General features: G+C 36.3%; 1 protein-coding gene across 1 annotated transcript in view; it reads left to right on the top strand.

Annotated features, from left to right (window-relative positions):
- Positions 1-20,807, top strand: part of NECAB1 (N-terminal EF-hand calcium binding protein 1) — a 189,890-nt gene that overhangs the window by 22,851 nt on the left and 146,232 nt on the right. The window contains exon 3 of the mRNA XM_008583474.1: positions 10,277-10,385. Coding sequence (XP_008581696.1) covers positions 10,277-10,385 — 109 coding nt within the window. The remainder of the gene's footprint in view (positions 1-10,276; positions 10,386-20,807) is intronic.

Genomic DNA, 20,807 nt, shown 5'->3' with positions numbered 1-20,807 from the left:
CCTACCCAGAATTTGGTATTGTCAGTTTTCAGGGGTTTTAGCAGTATTTCATGACTCTTTAAATTTTCAATTCCATTATGACAAATAATGTTGAGCATCTTTTCAAATGCTTATTTGAATCTGTATATCTTCTTTGGTGTAGTGTCTGTTCAGATCTTCTACACATTTTTTAATTGGCTTTTTGTTTTGTGACTGTTGACTTTTAAGAATTCTTTGTACATTATGATTACAAGTCCTTATTCAGATATGTACTTCACATATATTTTCTCCCAGTCTGTGGCTTTTGTCTCATTCTCTTAACAGTTCTTTCCCCCACAGAGCAAAAGTTTGTAATTTTAATAAAGTCCAACTTACCAATTTTTCTTTCATGGATTGTACTTATGGTGTTGTATCTAAAAAACTCATCGTTCAACCCAAAGTCACATAGATTTTCTTCTAATTTTTCATTTTACATAGGTTTATTATCTATTTTAAGTCAACTCATATTATCTTAATGGTGAAGGTTTATGTCTAGTTTCACTGTTTTGCCCATAAATATCCAGTTATTCATGCACCATTTGTTGAAAAACTATTCTTTCTCCATTGAATTGCTTTTCCTCCTTTGTCAAAGATCAATTGACTGTATTAGCGTGGGTACATTTCTGGCCTCTTGATTCTGTTCCATTGGTTTATGCATCTGTTCTTTTGCCAATACAACACTGGCTAGGTTACTGTAGAAAGCTTTATAGTAAATTTTGAAATTGGGCAGTGTCCGTCCTTGAACTTTATTCTTCTTCAGTATTGCTATTCTAGGTTTTTCGCATTTCCATATAAAATTTAAAATCAGTTTTTCAGTACTACAAAGTAGCTTTCTGGGATTTTGATTGAGATTACATTGAATCAATAGATCAAGTTGGGAAGAATTGACATCTTAAGAATATTGAGTCTTCCAGTCTATGAAATGGGGTATCTCTTCGTTTATTTATTTAGGTCCCCTTTCATTATTTTTAATCAGAGTTTTGTAGTCTTCTGAATTTAGATCCTTTATAATTTTTTGGATGTATACATAAGTATTTCTCTTTTCTGCTGCTATTGTAAATGGTATTGTTTTTAATTTCTAATTCCAATGGTTCATTGCTGGTATATAATAAAGCAATTGACTTTTGTGTACCTACCTTGTACCCAGTGACTTCGCTATGTTTGCTTTTTAGTTCCTGGTTTGTTTTTTTTTGTTTTGCTTTGTTTTTGCAGATTCTTTGGGATTTCCTACATACACAGTTACACTATCTGTGAAGAAATACAGTTCTGTTTCTACCTTCCCAATCTACATACCTTTTATTCCTGCTTCTTGTCTTAGCAATAAGTAGGACTTCCAGTATAATATTAAATAGAAGTAATGAAAGGACACTTTTTCTAAGGTCTCTTCCTGATTATAAAGGGAAGACATCCATTTTCCCACCACTAAGTATGATTCTAATTGTAGAAATTTTGTTGATGTTCTTTATCAAGTTAAGAAAGTTCCCCTCTACTCTAAGTTTGAACAGAGTTTTTAGTATTAATGAGAGTTTGATTTTTGTCAGATGCTTTTTCTTCGTTAGTTGATATGATCACGTAATTTTTTTCTTTTGTAGCCTTATGATGTTGTGGATAACACTGACTGATTTTTAAATATCAACCTAGCTTCCAATACCTGAACTAAATCCCCTTAGTCTTGTTGCATAATGTTTTAAACATATTTGGATTTGATTTGCTAATATTTTGTTCAGGATTTTTGCATTTATGTTCGTGAGCTATATTGGTCTGTCACTTCCCTTTGATTATCTGGTTTTGGTATTAGGGTAATGCTGGCCTCATAGAATGAGGTAGTAAGTGTTATTAATAATTCTATTTTCTGGAAGAGATTGTGGAGAATTGGTATCATTTGTTGCTTAAAAGTTTGATAGAATTCATCGGTAAAACAATTTGTTTTGTGCTTTATTTTTTGTAAGGGTATTAATGATCAACTTCCTTACTTTAGAAAAGATGAACTATTTTTTCTCGTATGGGTTTTGGCAGTTCATGCCTTTTTTTTTGGTGGCTGGCCAGAGTTCATATCTTTAAATGAATTGTTTCATTTCAGATCAAATAATATAAAATTTGTGGGTGTAATGTTGTGCACAGTATTCCCTTCTTATCCTTCTAATATCCATGGGAACAATAGTCATAACGCTTTTTTTTCATTTTTGATGTTGATAATGTATGTCCTCTCATTTTTTCTTGCTTAGCCTGATGAGAGGTTTATCAATTCTATTAATCTTTTCAAAGAATCATCTTTTTGTTTTGCTGGCTTTCTCTACTGTTTTCCTGATTTAAATTTCATTGAGTTGCTCTAATTTTTATTATTTCTTTTCTTCTGCTTGTTTAGGCTGAAATTCTTCTTTCCAGTTTCCTAAGACTGAAGCTCAACTAATTATTTAAAATTTTTCTTCCTTTATAGTATATGCATTTAATGGTATAAATTTTCCTGCAAGCCCTGCTCTCACTGTATTGCATACATTTTGATGTGTTGTTATTGCCATATTTATTTAGCTCAAATTATTTTTAAAATTCCTCTTAAACCTTCTTCTTTGACTCATGTGTTATTCAAAAAAGTGATGCTTAATTTCCCAATATTTGGGGATTTTCCATCTATCTTTCTGTTTTCAATCTCTAGTTTACTTCTGGTGTAGTCTGAGAATATACTTTGAATGACTTCTATACTTTAAATGTGTTAAGTTATATTTTGTGGCCCAGAATGTGGCATACCTTGGTGAATGTTCCATGTGAGCTTGAGAAGATTGTGTATTCTGCTGTTGTTGGAAGGAATATTCTATAAATACCTGCAGATTAAGGTATTGGTAGTGGTGTTCAGGTTAAATACATCATTACTAGTTTTCTATATGCTCAATCTATTAATTACTGAAAGGGTTGTTGAAGTCTCCAACTATAATAATGGATTTGTCCATTTCTCTTTATTTCTATCAGTATTTGTCTCACATATTTTGTCATTCTCTTGTTAGGTGCATACACGCTCAGGATTGTTGTGTGTTTTTATTTATTTATTTCATTCTGACAATCTCTGTCTTTTAATTTGTTTGTATAGACCATTCACAATTAAAGTGATTATTGATATTGCTGGATTAATGTCTACCACATTTGTAGCTGTTTTCTATTAATTTTATTTGTATTTTGTCCCCCACCCCCTTCTTTTTATGCCTTTTCTGGTTTTAATCAGTATTTTATATGATTCTATTTTATCTCCTCTTTTAGCAAATTAATTGTATTTCCTTTTGAAAAATTTAGTGGTTGCTACATACATTTTTAACTAGTCTGAGTTTGCAATATGTATTTTTAACTAATCCAAATCTACCTTCAAATAACACTGTACCTCTTCATGGGTAATACAGGTACCTTTTAACAGAGTATTTCCAGTTCCTCCTACTGTTCCTTACAAAATTAATATAATTCATTTTACTTATCCATATTCTGTAATCACAATTATGTTGTTAGTATTATTACTTTATACAGTTATCTCAGCTTAATTCTGAATAAGAAAAATAAAATATTTTATTTTACTTTCATTTGTTCCTTCTCTGACACTCTCTTTTGCTTTATGTGGATCTGAATTTTTTACTTACAACATTTTCCATCTCCCTGAAGAACTTCTAACATTTCTTGCAGGGCAGTTCTGCTGAGAATGAGGTCATTCAGTTTTGTTTATCTGAGAAAGTCTTTATTTCACCTTCACTATTGAAGAATAATTTCACTGGATATGGAATTTTAGATCGTGTTGTTTTTTTCAACAGTTTAAATATTTCACAGCACACTTTTGTTGCTTGCATGGTTTCTGACAAGGTCCATTAGAACTGTAATTCGTATCCTTGGCCTTTTATAGGTGAGATGTTTGTTGTTGTTTTTGTTTTTCTCTACTTCTTTCTAAACTTTCTCTTTGTCTTTAATATTCTGCAGTTTGAATCTGATTTGCCTAGACGTGAGTTTGGTTTTTCGAGGAGGGGAAGTTGGGGGTGATTATTCTGTCTGGTACTTTCTGAGTTTCCTGAATCTGTGATTTGGTTTCTGTCACTAATTTTGGAAAATTCTTGGCCACAGTGACTTTAAATAGCTTTTCTGCTCTGTATTCTCTTTCTTCTTCTGTTATTCCAATTACGTGTAATGCCTTTTGCAATTTGCCAGAGTTCTTGGATGTTCTGTGTTATTTTTTTAAGTTATTTTTCTGTTGTGCATTGCAGTTTAAGAAAGTCAGTGTTTTTAAAGGATAATTATTTTAAATGCTCGCAAAAGCTAGATTAAAATTGCCATGGGGGTGGGAAAATACTGGCATTTCTATTAACCTATCCTCAAGCTTCCTGATTCTTTTCTCAGTTATGTCAAGTCCACTGATGAGTCCAACAAAGATATTTTTCATGTTACAATTTTTTTAACTTCTAGCATTTTCTTTTGACTCTTAGAGTTTTCATGTGTCTGCTTATGTCACCTATCTCTGCTCGCATATGGTCTACTTTTTCCGTTAGAGTGTTTAACATATTAATCATAGCTATTTTAAATTTCTTGTTTGATAATTCCAATATCTGTGTCATATCAGAGTCTGACGTCAATGCTTGTTTTGTCTTTTCAGACTTTGCTTTTTTTTGTATTTTAGCGTTCTTTGAAATTTTTTTGTGAGAGCCAGACATGATGTATCAGGTAATAGGAATGGAGAGAGATAGGCCTTTAGTGTGAGAGTGTATGGCAATATTGCTGGGAGATGGGCTATGTTTAATGTTTACCCTAGCTGTAGGTGTGAGAGGCTTTAAATTCCTATTGTGTCTTTTTGTCTCATCTGTTGACTTTGAGCTTCCCCTAGTACTCCTCCTCAAAGAAAGTCTGAGTCTGACAGCTCTTTCAGCTACAATTAACTGTTATTATTTGTAAGCCCTGTTGGTGTGGTAGTAAGAAGTCGGGGAGTAGATGTGTTGTATAATCTTATGATTAAATCTCAGTCTTTTAGTAGGTCTGTATCCCTGGGCTACAAATTTTGCAAGTGTTTTTTAGTTCCCCCAATCCTTAGTTGAGACAGGAAGACTGGTGGGGACTACAGTAGGAGAAATCCTCTTCTTCCAAGTGGGATAGGGTTCTGGTAAAGTCTTTGCCCATGGAAAGTAGGCCTTGGTTATGGAAAACACTCTGGGAACATTTTACTATTACTCTTTTTCTACTCCCTGCCAGAACCACAAAGGGATCTTTCCTGTCTCCTCACTGTGAGAACCTGGAGGGGTTTCTGGAGGCAAAATCTACCAAAGTATGAAAACTCCCCAGAAACTGCAGCCCCCGGGAGTTTTTCTCTTTCATGCTAGTCAGACTCCAGCAATCCATCAAAATTACCATTTAAGTGTACATATCAGTTTGTAGTTCCAGTGGCTTCTGCTCCAGGTAAGCAGATCTTAGCTGTGACTCTCTGATTTTGCCTAGTCCTCCAGATTTTGGATAGCAGTTTGCCCTATGGCCTCGGTGCTCTGATGAAACCAAGAAAAGTCATCAAACGTCAGTTTATGCAGCTCTTTGTTGTTCTAAGGACAGGAATGACCACGTCTTAAAATATTTACATGTCGAAGCTGAAATTGGAAGAGCTTCTATTTTATTTTCATTTATATAGTTAGTAAGTTGTTTTAAAACAAATATATAACGTTAGAAGGTCAGAACAGGAGGAAGCTTTTATTTAGAGATAAAGAAATTAATGTACAGTGATATTAAATGACTTGTACAAGGTGATATGTACATTTGATAGAAAGTGTTTCATCTATTAAGTTTAACAAAATATAAATATGTATATACATATAATCCTTCTGGGCCCTTTTCTTTCCTGCTGTTGGCATTCTCCCTAGAATTCACTCACTTCTGGGACCTCGATTACTATGTGTTGGTAACTCCCAAGCATACATCTCAAGCCCCCCCCCCCGACTTTTCTAGACCTATATGATTCTACTGTGTACTCAATGCCACTACTTATTTCTCTAATTTCAACATCTCCAAGAGAGCACTCATTACCACACTCCCTGCTTTTTGCCAGTGTTCTCTCTCACAATGGATGGTGATGCCGCCCACCCTTGCTCAGTCCTGGAAAGCAAATATCAGCCTTGACGTCTTGTTCCCTCTCACCCATTAACTCTAACATCGCCAGTTGATTCTATTTCCTAAACAGATGAAAAATCTGTCCACTTTGTGTTCTCACTGTCACTACCGAAGTTTCTTCCACTTTTAACTTTTGCCCAGAATTCTGCTTTGTCCTCTGAGCGGGTCTTCTCTTCTTGTGGCATCCCTCTCCACTCCATTCCACTTGCTACACTCACAGTTTGCTTTCTAGAATATGACCATGGCTCCCATGTGTTCTTGGGGTGAATTTAAAACTCTACGATGATTTTTATGGCTTCTCATGATGTTGTCCCTCTGTATCTAATTCTCTGGCTTCACTTTCCCTCCAGGTATGTGCTCTTTGACTGAGTGTACTGATTTTTCTTTTCAGTTTCCAACCCATATCCTTTCTTGTCTCCCAGCTGTGTCATTTTCATTGCCTTTGCCCAAAATACTCTTTCTCTTTAAAGATCTTCCTTCACTAACCCCTATTTTACATTTGTGTCTTATCAGAAGTGTCATTTCCTCTGGGAAACATTCCCTATTCCTTCACATTTAGATAGTTTCTTTTTCTAAATGTTCATACTTCACTCTATGTCCCCTAGAATTGCCCTTATCATATTGTACTTGGCTGTCCATATGCTATATCTTCCATCACATGTCTAAGATTGATAAGGGCTTGTCTACCTATTCTTAGCTCAAACCAAAGTGTTTGGCACATGGTGTGATCTTGATAAGTATTTGATGAAAGAGTGGATGAAACTGCTCTACTAGCAAATGGTAAATCCATGTTTAAAACTCAATTTCTGTTCTAAGACTGCTCTAAGCAACTGTACTTGGATGCCTCCATCTCAAAAAAAAAAAAAAAAAGATAATGGAATTTAGAATATAAGGTCAGAATAATTTTAAAATAAAGCAGAGAGTGGCCAACTATGCTCAGGACAAAGTCAGACAAAGTATATAATTCTAATGGAAAAAGGTGAAAAACTTGTGACCTTTTGTGGTAAAAGTTGAGATTTATCATCAGGAAATCAGACCTCATAAGATTTGGCTATTCTGTGAGCTATACTAGTATAACTCAAGGTTTAACTGTGCTGTTCCATTTCAAAAGAAAACATCAGAAGGAATATTGAAGTTGAAATAAAGTATTTAAATAAAAACATATGATTGCTTTATTAATATAAAATCACACTACAAAGAAATGTTTTTTGACCTTTTCTTTAAAAAATGTAATACTTCTGTTTAACATTAAGGTACTAGTCTTGAACTACTAATAAGTAACTTTTTGCAAATGTTTGTCTAGTAGTGTGGCAGCCTGAATGGAAGACTTTCAGGAGTCTTACATGTGGTAAAAACAGGCTTGTAAAACATAAGAGTATTTCCTACCTTTCAAGCCAGAACTGTGATTCAGTGCCTCCTTTTTCTTTTTATATTTTTTTCCAATAACAGTTTTAAGAAAAAAAAAAAACTTTAGCCCCAGAGAATCACCAGAGCACTTGTTGGTCAATGCTTTTATTTGATAGTACTCATATATACATTATTATTTGACATCATTTATTTATTGTAATTGTAAAGCATTAACACAGATGCCCATCCTATCCACAGGATGCATAGGCAACCAGAGTTCTATAATAGCCCGGTTCAGCTCACCTGAGAACTATTAAGTGTCCACCAAGGAAAACATATCCCACCATCAATATGTATGCATTACGTTCATTACACATCACAGTGGTGGAGTTGGAAATGGGTTGATTTCCATTTATCTTTCTTTTCTCTGCTATGGATTGAATTGTGTCACCCCAAATTCCAGGTATTAGAAACTTAACACCCCACTCCCCCACTGTGACAGTGTTAAGAAGGTAGGAAATCCTGTTAAGGTAATTGAAAGGTGTGGCCTTGAAGAGGTGATTAGATTGTGAAGACCATGACCTACTAAATGGATTAGTAAATTGATGGTTTAATGGTAGTCATGGGCATGGTTCTTACGGCTTTAAAAGGAAAGTGATGAGGATGTTAGTCTGTATCTGCTCAAGCCATCTGCCAAGTGATACCCTGCATCACTGTAGAGTTCACCACCAAGAACAAGGCCCTCACCAGATGTGTTCCTTGGACTTTGGACTTCTTAGCATCCAAAACTGTAAGCAAAAAAATATTATTTATTCATAAATTATCCAATTTCAGGTATTCTATTACAAGCACCAGAGACAGACTAATATACTCTATTTCATTCTTTTTCAAATAGTAGATGAAAAGCTCTTTCCCTTTCTCTCTTTGACCTATACCTAGATGTGGTTTGTGTTCAGTTCCTCAATCTGGCAACATAATTTTTATCAATGTAAGGTGATGCACAGTAGAAATACTACACTAAGCCTAGGCTAGCATATCCATCAGGTTACACGGGGGCTGAAGTTTAAAATAGTCATATGAGGCATGAAACTAAAATAACTTAACAGAAACACACAATAAGGCAATTGATGAGCTTGGTAGATTAAATTTGGTTTTGTAAAGAGTTGCTATGTTGTCTGAATGGCTGAGCTCAACTGATCCAGGAGGTCACTGGGGGTCAGGAACTCATTTTGTGCTTGATTCAGCTCTGGATTTTAATCACCTCTAAGCTATGTCTGCCCAGGTAACTATTGGCAAGAACTAACTGGAAGATTGGTTTATTGTGCCTAAGTTAAAAAGAAAAATAAAATACAACTTAAAACATCTTGGGGATATTATTCTTATATTCACAAATAAGGATTTTTGAAAATGTTACATCCTTTAAGTTCTTATCTGAAAAATTAAGTAATTAATTCAGTGATTAGGCCTATTTTATACTTTATAGTAATACTTCTTGGGTGTTAGTGTAAGGAGGAGTCACACAGGTTGTTAAAGATTCAGATTTCTTGTCTGCCCACCCCTCTGTGCATTCTGTGAGATTCTGATTCTCTGGTAGGGCCCAGGAATCTGCATTTTAACAGCACTCAAGGAAGTCTGTGGACTATCTTTTGAGGGAAATAAAAAATGCTTTAAATGCGTCTTGAAGATACCACCTTATTAAATCATACCTTCTGCTCAAAGACAATTTCTTTGTTCAGTGTAGTGTTGTTGGTAGGACCACATTACAGGAGTTTTGTGGTCCTGAGTAAATTCCTTCCTCCTTAGGCTTCAGTTTCCTCACTGGGAATGGAAACGATCATTGCATCCGTGACTGTCATTTGGTAGCTCATCTGAGATAACGGACAAACTCGTCCTCGCAGAGAGAAGTGCGAGACTTCCCTCGACCCGTGTCCCTTCACCCGTCTGGATTTACTGCTTCTGTGTCTTGTACAACTCTTTATGCCTGTTCTCAACATGTCTTTTCCATCTACGCTTATCCAGGTTTTACATGTTGTTCAAAGTTAGATGCAAATGCTACTAAAACCACTCATGCCCCCAAGTGAAAAGACCTTTTATTACCCAAAGTCCCATACATTTAATGTGCGCCTGTCTCTTATTGCATTTACTGTGTTCTAACATAACTACAAGTATGTTGTACAACATACTTGTAGTTATGTTTGTACATCCTGTCTCTTTTATTAGACTCTGATTGTATTTCACTTTTGTATCCCACCATAAGTAAAATGTGTTTGACTTTAAAAGTACTCATTGGTTTAAAGGGTATAGGAATAAACATAGTTTGTTGGACTGTAATAACAACTCTGATATCCACAGTAAGTATCTATGCAATCAATATTCATTTATTAAACATCTAGTACTTATCTTGCAATCTGCTAGGTCCTATATTTACTTGGTATCATGAAGGCAAAACATCTAAATAATTTGCTCTGTGTTAGACTCTTCATTTGGTCATACAGATATCCTTCTGTTATGCACATATCCTTCTGGTGTGGCCAGTTAAATGGCTCAGTAAATGTTTTTCATGTTAATAAATGAACCAAAAAATTCCCCAGACCATGTAGACTTAGATTTCATTAGAATGTATGCATTTCCATTCTATGTGCTATAAAGATATGTTTAACTATTTTTTCTTTTTAACACCTTGAACTGTTTTTTCTGTTTGAAAAATACACAAGCATTTGGACAAAGTTCTAAAAATCAAAAGATAAAACAATGTACAAAGTTGAGATGATTTGTTCTCTTTTCTTTGTTCTTGCCATTTCAGATGATGGAAAATTATCCTTTGAAGAATTCAAAGCATATTTTGCAGATGGTGTTCTCAGTGGAGAAGAATTACATGAGCTCTTCCATACCATTGATACACATAATACTAAGTAAGGAACTTTTTTATCACTGGCTTCTGTAAATGAGGTAGAGAAAGCATGAATGAGTGCATACCCATGAGGGAGAGAGGGGGGAAAATGTACAGGGTACATTTTGTAATGCTTACCTATGTTCAATTCTGAGATACCCCCTCTTTAATAACTGAAGTGCTTTGAAAAACTGAATTTGAATCAGAGAACAAAGACCCTTTGTAGGGAGGTCTCCTAAAGTAGTTTTAGATTATGCCCTTTTTGCAGAATGTGAAACAGAAGTATGGATTATAAATATTCCTAACTCTATTGTTAATAAGAAAGTAGAATTTTACCTTGTTACTTAGGCTTCATTTCAATTTGCCTTGTTTAAAAATTGTCCTTAGGTCGTTCTTATATGAGCATAGTGAAATGGGGGAATTGTAGCAATTTTCTGTACAATTCAAGAGTGCTGAATTCCTAATCACTGTTACCTGAGAGATGTAGGTAATGCCGGACACAAAATTATCTCTGAATAGTTGATTATACAGTGACCTATATATTTTATTTATTTTACCTATAAAGATCTCTCTTTCATATTAGTATAACATTATGAACTTTCTATTTAAGTTCTCAGTATGCTTAAAAAATATAAAATAATGAGGACTTTGGGATATAGAACAACAGAAATGTGCTGCTTGTTTTGGGTAATTGAATAAAATCACATTGTTTAAGACAGTCATCGTCACCACACTCTGATGTGAAAAAGCATGATTTCAGCCATGTCTTGAGACCCATGAGCCTGTCTGCTGCTTGAACTGTTACTGCCTTGCTTTAGGCAAAGTGTTGAGATGGTTCCAGGCACTGAGCCAGCATGCCAGGAAAGTGCTCTTGGGCTACATCTATGAACAGACATTTTCTTGAGGCCAACTACTGAGAAAAATTAAAACATTACATTCACTTTACTCAAGCAGCTGAATATTTTTAAAACAACCAATTTGTAAGTTTCCAGATTTCAGAGGGGTTTCAAATTCTCTACAAAAGGGCTTATGTTATTTTGTTGTCAGAAACAGTATTAATGGGTGTCTGTATCAGAACTTTCATTCTGTTCAACAAATCTAGAATAGCTACTCCTCATAGGTATTGGTGGTATAACAGGAACCAGCTTTTAGGTTAGTGGAGGAATAGACACACTAAGTGATAATTTCAATACAATATCATAAATGTTTTTATTGGGATATGCACAGGATCCTTTGGGATCACAAGGGAGGGAATTTTAGCCAGTTGGTAGGCTCAGGGAACGTTCGTATGAGGTGAGTCATTAGGGGAGAGTAGAAATTGCTTAGGTAAAGAAGGGGTGGTGCAGAAGAATATTCCCATCAGAGGGAGAAGCATTAGAAAAGACCTAGAAGCACAAGGTGAATAGGAGTGATAAGTATTTTCTTATTACTAAAGTGTCAACTGTAAGGCTGAGAGTGGAAGGTGATAAATCTGGAGAGGAGAGAATGGGCCGGTCAAGGATGAATGTGCATTCTGTGATTGCCAAAAGTACTTCAGCTTTATCCTGTAGACCAGGGAAAATGATTAAAGAACTTGAGCCAGAGAGCAACATATTCATAGGTCATTGTGGATAGGTTTAAATGGATAAAGATGAAGGAAGACTACAGATGATTTTAGTTGAATCCTAAAATTATTACTGGGGAGGAATGTTTATGCATGGAAGAAAGGAAGCCTTGTTGTACCATTCTGAGAAATGATACTCGAGAGAGAAAAAGAGCAGAGGCTTACTTTGTGGCTCATATGATGGGAGCTGAGATGCTAATACCAGCATCTGAGCTTTTAAAAAGCATATCTGAGTTTGGAACATTTATTAAGAGTCATAGTTCCAGAATTGGGTGTCATGAATATTTTTTAATATGTAATTTACTAATGCTAATTAAAAAATAAATTCTTCTGTATGTCTTTAGATCTGGTTTTGCTATTTTATTTATATATTTAGTAGTTTGGATTACTTGGCATAGCTTTAAGATTACTAAGTGCTAAAGAAATGTATGTAATGATTTATACAATAAGTCTAAAGGAATAATTATTTCTACCAGTTATTCTCACATGCATTAGTAACAGCAAGTGTTTTCTGGTCATAATGAAGTTCAACCTAATTTGGAGATAAAGAATCTTAGGTAGAGACTTCTGAATTATATTTATGAAATTCCTTTAAAAAAAAAAAGGATGCCAGTGTCGGGCTTTGATCTTTTATGGAGGTTAATTCAAACGTTGGCACAGAAATTTTAGAGCTATATTTTAAGCAAGTGATAATTTTTATCTTTGCATGATCTGAGTTTTAATTATTTTAGTGATTGTGCTATATTTGACAATTATTTCCCCCCTTCCATACCCCTTCTCAGAAAATATGCTTTGCTCCCCAATCCTGCTACTGCTCAACATCTCCAACCACTCTGATTTAAACAAGAGTACAGCTGGCCTGACGGAACCAATTCATACATAGGCTGGACCAAACCAACTGGACTACCTGACTCTAACTCTTTATGGTGGACCATGAGAGTCTATGTCCATGAATCTATGTGGAGGCCCCTATGGCTGCCTGGTTCCTGACCCTCCTGGTGCCTGGAGATTTAACTTCACCTTGGAGTCCATTAAATGAGTATCTGCTTAATAATTGCATTTTCCTGAGCTTATTTGAATAAGATTATGTTCCTTGCAAAAGTACTTTGTAAAAAAGTATTATCCCAGCTCATTCCTGCCATCTGTGGAAACACAAGTCTCTTTGCTACAAACATTATATTTCCTATGTCGGAAAAGTTATGTGACATAACCACTTTGAAAATATCTGGAAGGAAAGAAGGAAGATACTGAGCACATATCTTGCTAGTTAAAATTTCCCCTTCGGTCTCATAAAGAATATTCTTAAAATATTATGCTTGATCATGAGAAACAAATATTGTTCAGAAGCATAATTATAGCTTGTATCTATAGTGCAATATTATTAAGGTATTTTAAATACCAAAATTAAGTAAATTATGTTTACTTAAGGTCATGTTTTATAGGTAGCTTTCAAATGAACAAACTATGAATATAGAGTGGTGCAGTGATTAAAAAAAAAAAGTTTTGACAAATAAAAAAAATATGCTATCCTCTCCACACACACTTAGGTAGCAGTTTTAATTTCCAAATCTAACTCTACTGTTTTGTTTCACTCATTCATTTCTTTGCTCTTTCATTAAAAAATAGTCAATATGTTCACTTGAGAATTATCTTAAGAATACTTCCTTGTTTTTTTTTTTTTTTTCTGTGCCCTGGAGCTACTTGGGTTTTTTTCTATTAAATTTCCTCTCACAGATGCAAGTAACCTAAAATAAACAAACAGAAAACCAACTCCAAACACTTCCAACATCATAAGAACTTGCACATTTGAGATTATGTAGAGATTTCTGTACATGCATATTACCAAGGTTAGAAATATTTCAGGTCTGAATCATGGAGAATGTTTTTAGTGTATTTCAAAACTAAAATGTCAACCAACTGTCCATCCATTTTAAGGAAAGTGTCTAGGGAGTTGTAGTCACCCTTTTAGCCTGCATGGGCACAAATTATACTCAATACTTGGTATAATCTCATTGTAATGAAAATTCTGTGAATTATCCTACTTGGTTGATATTAGAATCCTAGTATAGTAAATATTTTGCCATAAGTTATATCTCTAATCTATACAACCTGAATATTTCACTTAGAGCAGATACTTTAGAGTGAAAGGAACCCTGAGTAAAAGTGGGAGAAATTTGAAGGCATCAGAATTTCAACTTTCCCCCAATTTTTATTTTCATTTTATTTTATTTTATTTTTTATTATTATTTTAAATTAAATAATAGGCTCTGATGGTTATTTGTACTTTTTGAGTATTGGTTGTAATGTGCCCTCTTTCATATCTGATTTTTGTTATTTGGGTTTCTCTCTTCTTTTTTAATTTTTAAATTTTTTCCTGGGCTGGATACTGTATTTATTTTAAAATTTTGATATTTCGTTTATCATGAATTTTTGCCTTCATTTTGATTTTTTAAAATTTAATTTTATTTTATTTTACTTCTCAAAATACATTGTACTTGATTTTCATGCCCCTTTACCCTTTCCTTTCCACCCCCTCCCCTCCTTGCCCCTACATCGTATCTGTGCACTTGGCTTAAATAGTTCAAGGAATTTTTGTGGTTATTCTGTCTTCTACCCACTTCCCTTTATTTGTTTGTGTGTTTATTTATTTATTACTTTTTAGCTCCCACAAATAAGTGAGAACACATGGTATTTCTCTTTCTGTGCCTGACTTGTTTCACTTAATATAATTTTCTCTAAGTTCATCCATGTTGTTGCGAATGGTAGTATTTTGTTGTTTTCTATAACAGAGTAGTATTCAGTTGTGTAGGTGTACCACAGTTTCCTTATCCATTCATCAGATGATGGACATTTGGGCTGGTTCCAGCTCTCGGCTATTGTATATAGAGCTGCAATGAACATTGGAGTACAGGTATCCCTTAGGCATGATGATTTCCGTTCTTCTGGGTATATTCCCAGCAGTGGAATCACTGGGTCCTATGGTAGATCTATCTGTGATTGTTTGAGGAACCTCCATATCATTTTCCATAAAGGCTGCACCATTTTGCAGCCCCACCAACAGTGGATGAGAGTTCCTTTTTCTCCACAACCTCTCCAGCACTTATCATTCTCAGTCTTTTGGATGTTAGCCATCCTAACTGTAGAGAGATGGTATCTCGGTGTGGTTTTGATTTGCATTTCCAAGATGTTGAGTGATATTGAGCACTTTTTCATGTGTCTGTTGGCCATTCCTATACCTTCTTTTGAGAAATGCCTGTTCAGAACCTTTGCCTATTTTTTAACTGGGTTATTTGTTTTTTTGCTGTAAAGTTGTTTGAGTTCTTTGTATATTCTGGATATTAATCCTTTGTCAGATGTATATTTTGCAAAAATTTTCTCCCACTCTGTTGGTTGTTTTTTTACTATGTTGATTGTTTCTTTTGCTGTGCAGAAGCTTTTTAGTTTGATATAATCCCATTTGTTTATTTTTATCTTTAGTTGCCTGTGCTTTTTGGGTCCTATTCATGAATTTTGTATGGACTCCTTCTTCCTATAGTGTTTCCCCTATGTTTTCTTTAAGGAGTTTTATTGCTTCAGGATGCATATTTAATTCTTTAATCCATTTTGAGTTGATTTTGGTATACAGTGAAAGATATGGGTTTAGTTTCATTCTCCTACATATGATTATCCATTTTTCCCAGCACCAATGTTGAAAAGGCAGTCTCTTTCCCAGTAGGCAGCTTTGCTGCCTTTGTCAAAGATCAGATGGCTGTAGGTGTGTGGTTTGATTTCTGGGTTCTCTGTTCTATTCCATTGGTTTGTGTGTCTATTTTTATGCCAGTACCATGCTGTTTTGGTTATTACAGCTTTGTAATATAGTTTAAAGTCAGGTAGTGTTATGCCTCCAGCTTTATTTCTTTTGCTCAGGATTGCTTTGGCTATGCGTGGTCTTTTGTTGTTCCATATAAATGTCTGGATAGCTTTTTCCATCTCAGATAAAAATGTCCTTGGAATTTTGATGGGGATTGCATTGAATCTGTAGATCACTTTGGGTAATATGGACATTTTCACAATATTAATTCTTCCAATCCAAGAGCATGGGATATCTTTCCATCCTCTTGTGTCCTCTTTAATTTCTCTCAATGGCGGCATAACTTCGTATAGCATACATTATACGAAGTTATACGACTTTATTTCTTTTGCTCAGGATTGCTTTGGCTATGCGTGGTCTTTTGTTGTTCCATATAAATGTCTGGATAGCTTTTTCCATCTCAGATAAAAATGTCCTTGGAATTTTGATGGGGATTGCATTGAATCTGTAGATCACTTTGGGTAATATGGACATTTTCACAATATTAATTCTTCCAATCCAAGAGCATGGGATATCTTTCCATCCTCTTGTGTCCTCTTTAATTTCTCTCAATGGTGGTTTGTAGTTCTCTTTGTAGAGATTTTTCACATTCTTGGTCAGCTTTATTCCTAAATATTTTATTTTTTTGGTGGCTGTTGTAAATGGGCTAGCTTTCTTGATTTCTTTTTCTGCATGTTCACTGGTGGAGTATAGACATGCTTATTTTTATTTTAAATTGATAGATCTTTTTCATTATGTTCAGACATTTGAAAAGTTTTCTTGAGTTTTTTCTTGCATTGGGTAATTGGTTGAGTGTGGAATAAAAGACTGGCTTATTTCTGTGGGTGGTAGTTGGGTATTTGATGTGGCAAAGGAGAAGGTCAAAATATAAGTTTTTGTCAACAGGGAAAAATATTGCTGAAAACCTTAACTTTCTTGAGCTTTAAGGGAGGTGCATACAATCTAATATTTCAGAATATTCTGAAGAATGTCATGTCCATCTTACTAAAACTTTCGTGATTTCATAGATTTTCATCAAACTTCATTTTAACTGTCTTCTTTCTGGGTCAAATATGATTAATTTCTTTTTCTTTAAAAAAATAATTGTTAATCTCCCAGTAGTTTTAGTTAGTCTTGTTGCATCTCTTCCAGTTCCATTAAAGACTTTTTAAACACACACTTTTCTTAATTTTTATAAAAATTACTGTTCAGAAAAGAATACTTAGAGCCCTTAAAATTTAAGTTTGATAAAAAAACAATACTAGCAAAAACTAAATCTACAATTTGGTAGCTTACAAATTGGGACCACCATGCCAGTTAGGAAGAATAAACAGACGGAAGATCATTAGGTCAGGAGGAAATCTCCCTGGTTCATCAAAAGTGCTCTTGCTCATCAGAAGAATAACTTGTCTGTATTTTGCAGTCAGTAAGTGAAAGACATGAAGAATTTAGCATAAATCCTTGTGGTGTTAATCATAGCAAAGACAGGGAGAAAGATCCTCTGGAAACCAAAAGCAATTCACTTAATATACTGCACTTTGGAGTTCCAGATTGTCACGGTAGACCAAATGGTAGACCAGATGGAAGTTTTGCTCCTGGATCAGAGTGAACATACAAAAAACTTCCCAGGGCCCTCAGATCAAGGCTTGTGACTAGAGATAGATGACTGATGTTTTCAGATAAAGTGTTCTTCATTCCAAGCCAAAATAATTTTTTGGGTGCTGAGCACTGGGATTTCAACCCAGTACTTGTTAAATCACTGAAGCACACCAAAATGACAGAAATATCCCCACCTACTAAAAGAGCATAGTCAATCTTGATCTAGCTCTGAAAATTTAAAAAGCCCTTTCTTAAACTAAACTGGAATTTGTCTCTCTAAACATCCATTTAGTTCTGCTCCTTAGGGCCATTCAGAACATGAATATTTTATGACAAGTGTTTCTAATATTTGAAAATATTTTTCATGCAGCAATGATGAGATAAAGTTTCATAATAATTGGAGAGTAATGATATCAAAAGATTTCTTTCAGATGGAAGAATTTTGCTCCTTCTGAAACAGAAAAAGTTGCTCATCCTATATTTGGGCATGACAGTTAAATTCTAAACCTTGATGAGTTGATTGATGAAACCACTTTCTCCCTGGAGTTATCCATGACACTGCTTGAGTAGATATATTTTGTGGACAGCAAGATCAGTACTTATGGAATAAGCAGGTTAGTGAAGAGTGTGCAGCACAGTCTGCATGGCATTGTGACTAGAAAGTTCTTTGCAGTTCCAATAGTGGACAAGAGAGATCTCTCTATTAACATAGCTTATGCCATCTTCAGTTAGAACTAAAGACTTAGAAAGCAGCACCAAAACTTAAGTGCTTGGAGATCAGAGCAGGTCACAGTCTCAGGAGCTAGGCTAAGCAAGTATGGCCTGACTGAGAGGTATGCAAGTGAGAAGTCAGAAGAGAGGGGAAGGTGGTGTAGCTCTACGACAAGAAAGTAAAGTGAAAATCAAAGTCCAGAGTGCATCAGGCTAAAACGGAGTGGACACACTGGGTGTGCCAGGGTTGAGTTTCAGCATACAGATTTGGCTCAGGAGCCCTGTCAGAACAGTCCTCCAACTATTCAAAGCCCAAACTGGCCATGAGAAAACAAGCAGAGATCACAGTCCAGATAGAATGTTTCTTTCTACCCATTATCTTAGCTGTTGGAACTAGGCAGTGTGCTGATCTCTGTCCAGGTTTTCAGTAGCCTTCCTGGCATAAGTGGATAAAGGCCAGCAGATGCATGCTGTTTTCCAGAGAGAGACATGATTTTCAGAATGTTGTTTATGCCAAATGAGGTGTAGAGTAAGAGGGACCACACAGCTACAGAGGGAGAGAATAACGTTCTTTGACAGATTTTTCTCAACTTCTAGACCCTACTTGGCAGAAGTCATAGCAGGGTAAATGTTACTGCAGTAGACAGCAATTTACTCGTTGTGAGTGACTGAAACATAGGTTAAGCTGATTTAAGGAAATAATTATCTGGCTCATGTCATGACAAATCCAGGGAGAGGTTTCATGTGTGCTGGAACTAGGTACCCAAACAGTGGTGCTAGGAATCTGCCTTCCCTCATCTTTCACCTCTTCTTTTCTCTGTGTTGGCTTTTCTCTTGGGGGGATCCTCTCACTGAGAGGTCAAGACGGTTTCTTTTCTTTTAATTTATTTATTTTTTTTAGTTTATTTATTATTTTTTTTACATTCTAAGATGTTTGTTGCAGAGCAGTTGGGAGAGAGGGGAAGAGAGGAAGGGGGAAGGAAGTACGGTGGGAGGAGGAAGGAGGAGGGATGGGGTCGAGGCCTGTGGCACCCCCCTCATTCCTGCACAGGAGACCAGGAGGCTCCCATTGGTGGCTTGGTCATTGCTGGGCTGGGTGCAGGTGTGTGGGTGGAGGGTGTGGGTGAGGCCTTCAATCCCCACCGCCCCAGCTTGGGAGCCTCAGGTGCTTCCTCCCCCAGTCCCTGGTTTGGGACCCTAGGGGGCTTCCAGTTCTTCTAGATTTTATAGGTGTTCTTTGATGTGAGATCTTTACTAGTTAATATCAAACTTTGTTTCTGGTCTGTGAGTATTTTGTTTTTTCTTTCAGTTCTGTGTTGAATTATTCAGAGCTGGAACTAATTTGTTGTCCTTTGCTTACTTCTAAAATGGGGGAACTTCCTGTGGTGACCAGTACTTGAGCTCTGTGGTTTAGCTAAATTGCTGTTTTGCTGCTGATTCCCTAGGGAAGGCTTTTTGTGCAGCACAGGTTTTAATGGTTGACTTTATAGGTACTTCCAGATCTCATGAGATCCGGTGCACCTGGGTTGTGTAGAAACTCTGCTCTGGGCCTGAGGCTTTTCATCAAACTGCACCCCATGCAATTCTATATTCCTGACCAGTCTCCTCTGAGTGGTCCTGTGCTGATTGGGGTGCTGGTCAGCTGTCCTTGCTGTGTCCCAGTGTTTCCCCAGTGGGCCCATCTCCCCCACCACCTGCACTCCATACACTTCTCCTTTTTTCAGTTGTTGTGGCTCTTCACTCCTGTGTGGGTCCACGGGAACCCTGTTAGTGGTCTTGCTGGCGTGAAGGCCACCAAGGCCCTCTTCTACCCTGCAGCCTCCAAGCAATTTCATCAGAAGGGCACAGCTGATGCTTTTGATGGCTCCTGCTCTGTGTGCTCAGCAGCTCCAGACTTAAAGTGGCCAGGGCTCAAAACAGTTGGAGCAGTTCTTTCTTTCTCTTGTTGTGGCTTCTCCTGCCTTCGTGCACTCTGTAGCCCTCTCTTCCTCTTCCCCTGAGCTCTAGTGGCCCCAGCTTGGCTGTCATTTCTTTTTAATAGTTGTAAATTGGTTGGTTTGTGGGATAGAGTGATGCTGGGGACCGTCTATTCTGCCATCTTGACTGTAAGCCCCAAGATGGTTTCTAAAACTCAAAGTTCATATTGTCACCTGCTTGCCAAACTCAGAGCAACTGCTTCTCTTTGCCAATAGTCCTCATGAAATCTTGGTCTTGAAATATGTTAGTGTGGCTTGGATCTCATGCACATCCCTGAACATATCACTGTTTTCAGGAAAACATAATGTGAAGTGGGACCAGGATCTTGTTTCAGAAAAAAGGGGAATAGATGCTGGGTAGGAGAAACATGAGTCTCCTGCAGATCACATAACTGCTTACTCAGCCTCAAATACCTCTCTTTACCACCTCCTATTTTGGAGAAAAGTAATTCCCTTCCATAAGAGGACATAGGGCTTGATGGAGTTTGAACTGCAGAGAGTTCCTACTGAGTGTGGGGTCAGTCACGGAAATCTGAAGCTATGCAAAAGACAAGTCAGAGAGAAGGCTGTTGGAACAGGCATCCCGGTCCCTCTGAGCTGTCAGGCTGTCAGGGGTCCTAGCCCTCGCACCCTCACCTCCCGACCATCTGGTTGTATCTGTTTTTGGTGGTCCTACTTTCTCATGTTCTACCTACTAGAACCATGCCTATAGTGCCACTTCTTTGC

This window comes from Galeopterus variegatus, unplaced genomic scaffold, assembly GCF_000696425.1.
Source record: "Galeopterus variegatus unplaced genomic scaffold, G_variegatus-3.0.2 Scaffold2924, whole genome shotgun sequence".
In the NCBI taxonomy this organism is placed as follows: Eukaryota; Metazoa; Chordata; class Mammalia; order Dermoptera; family Cynocephalidae; genus Galeopterus; species Galeopterus variegatus.
Note: the sequence above shows the minus strand (reverse complement) of the source record. Positions and strands in the feature narration are given on the sequence as shown.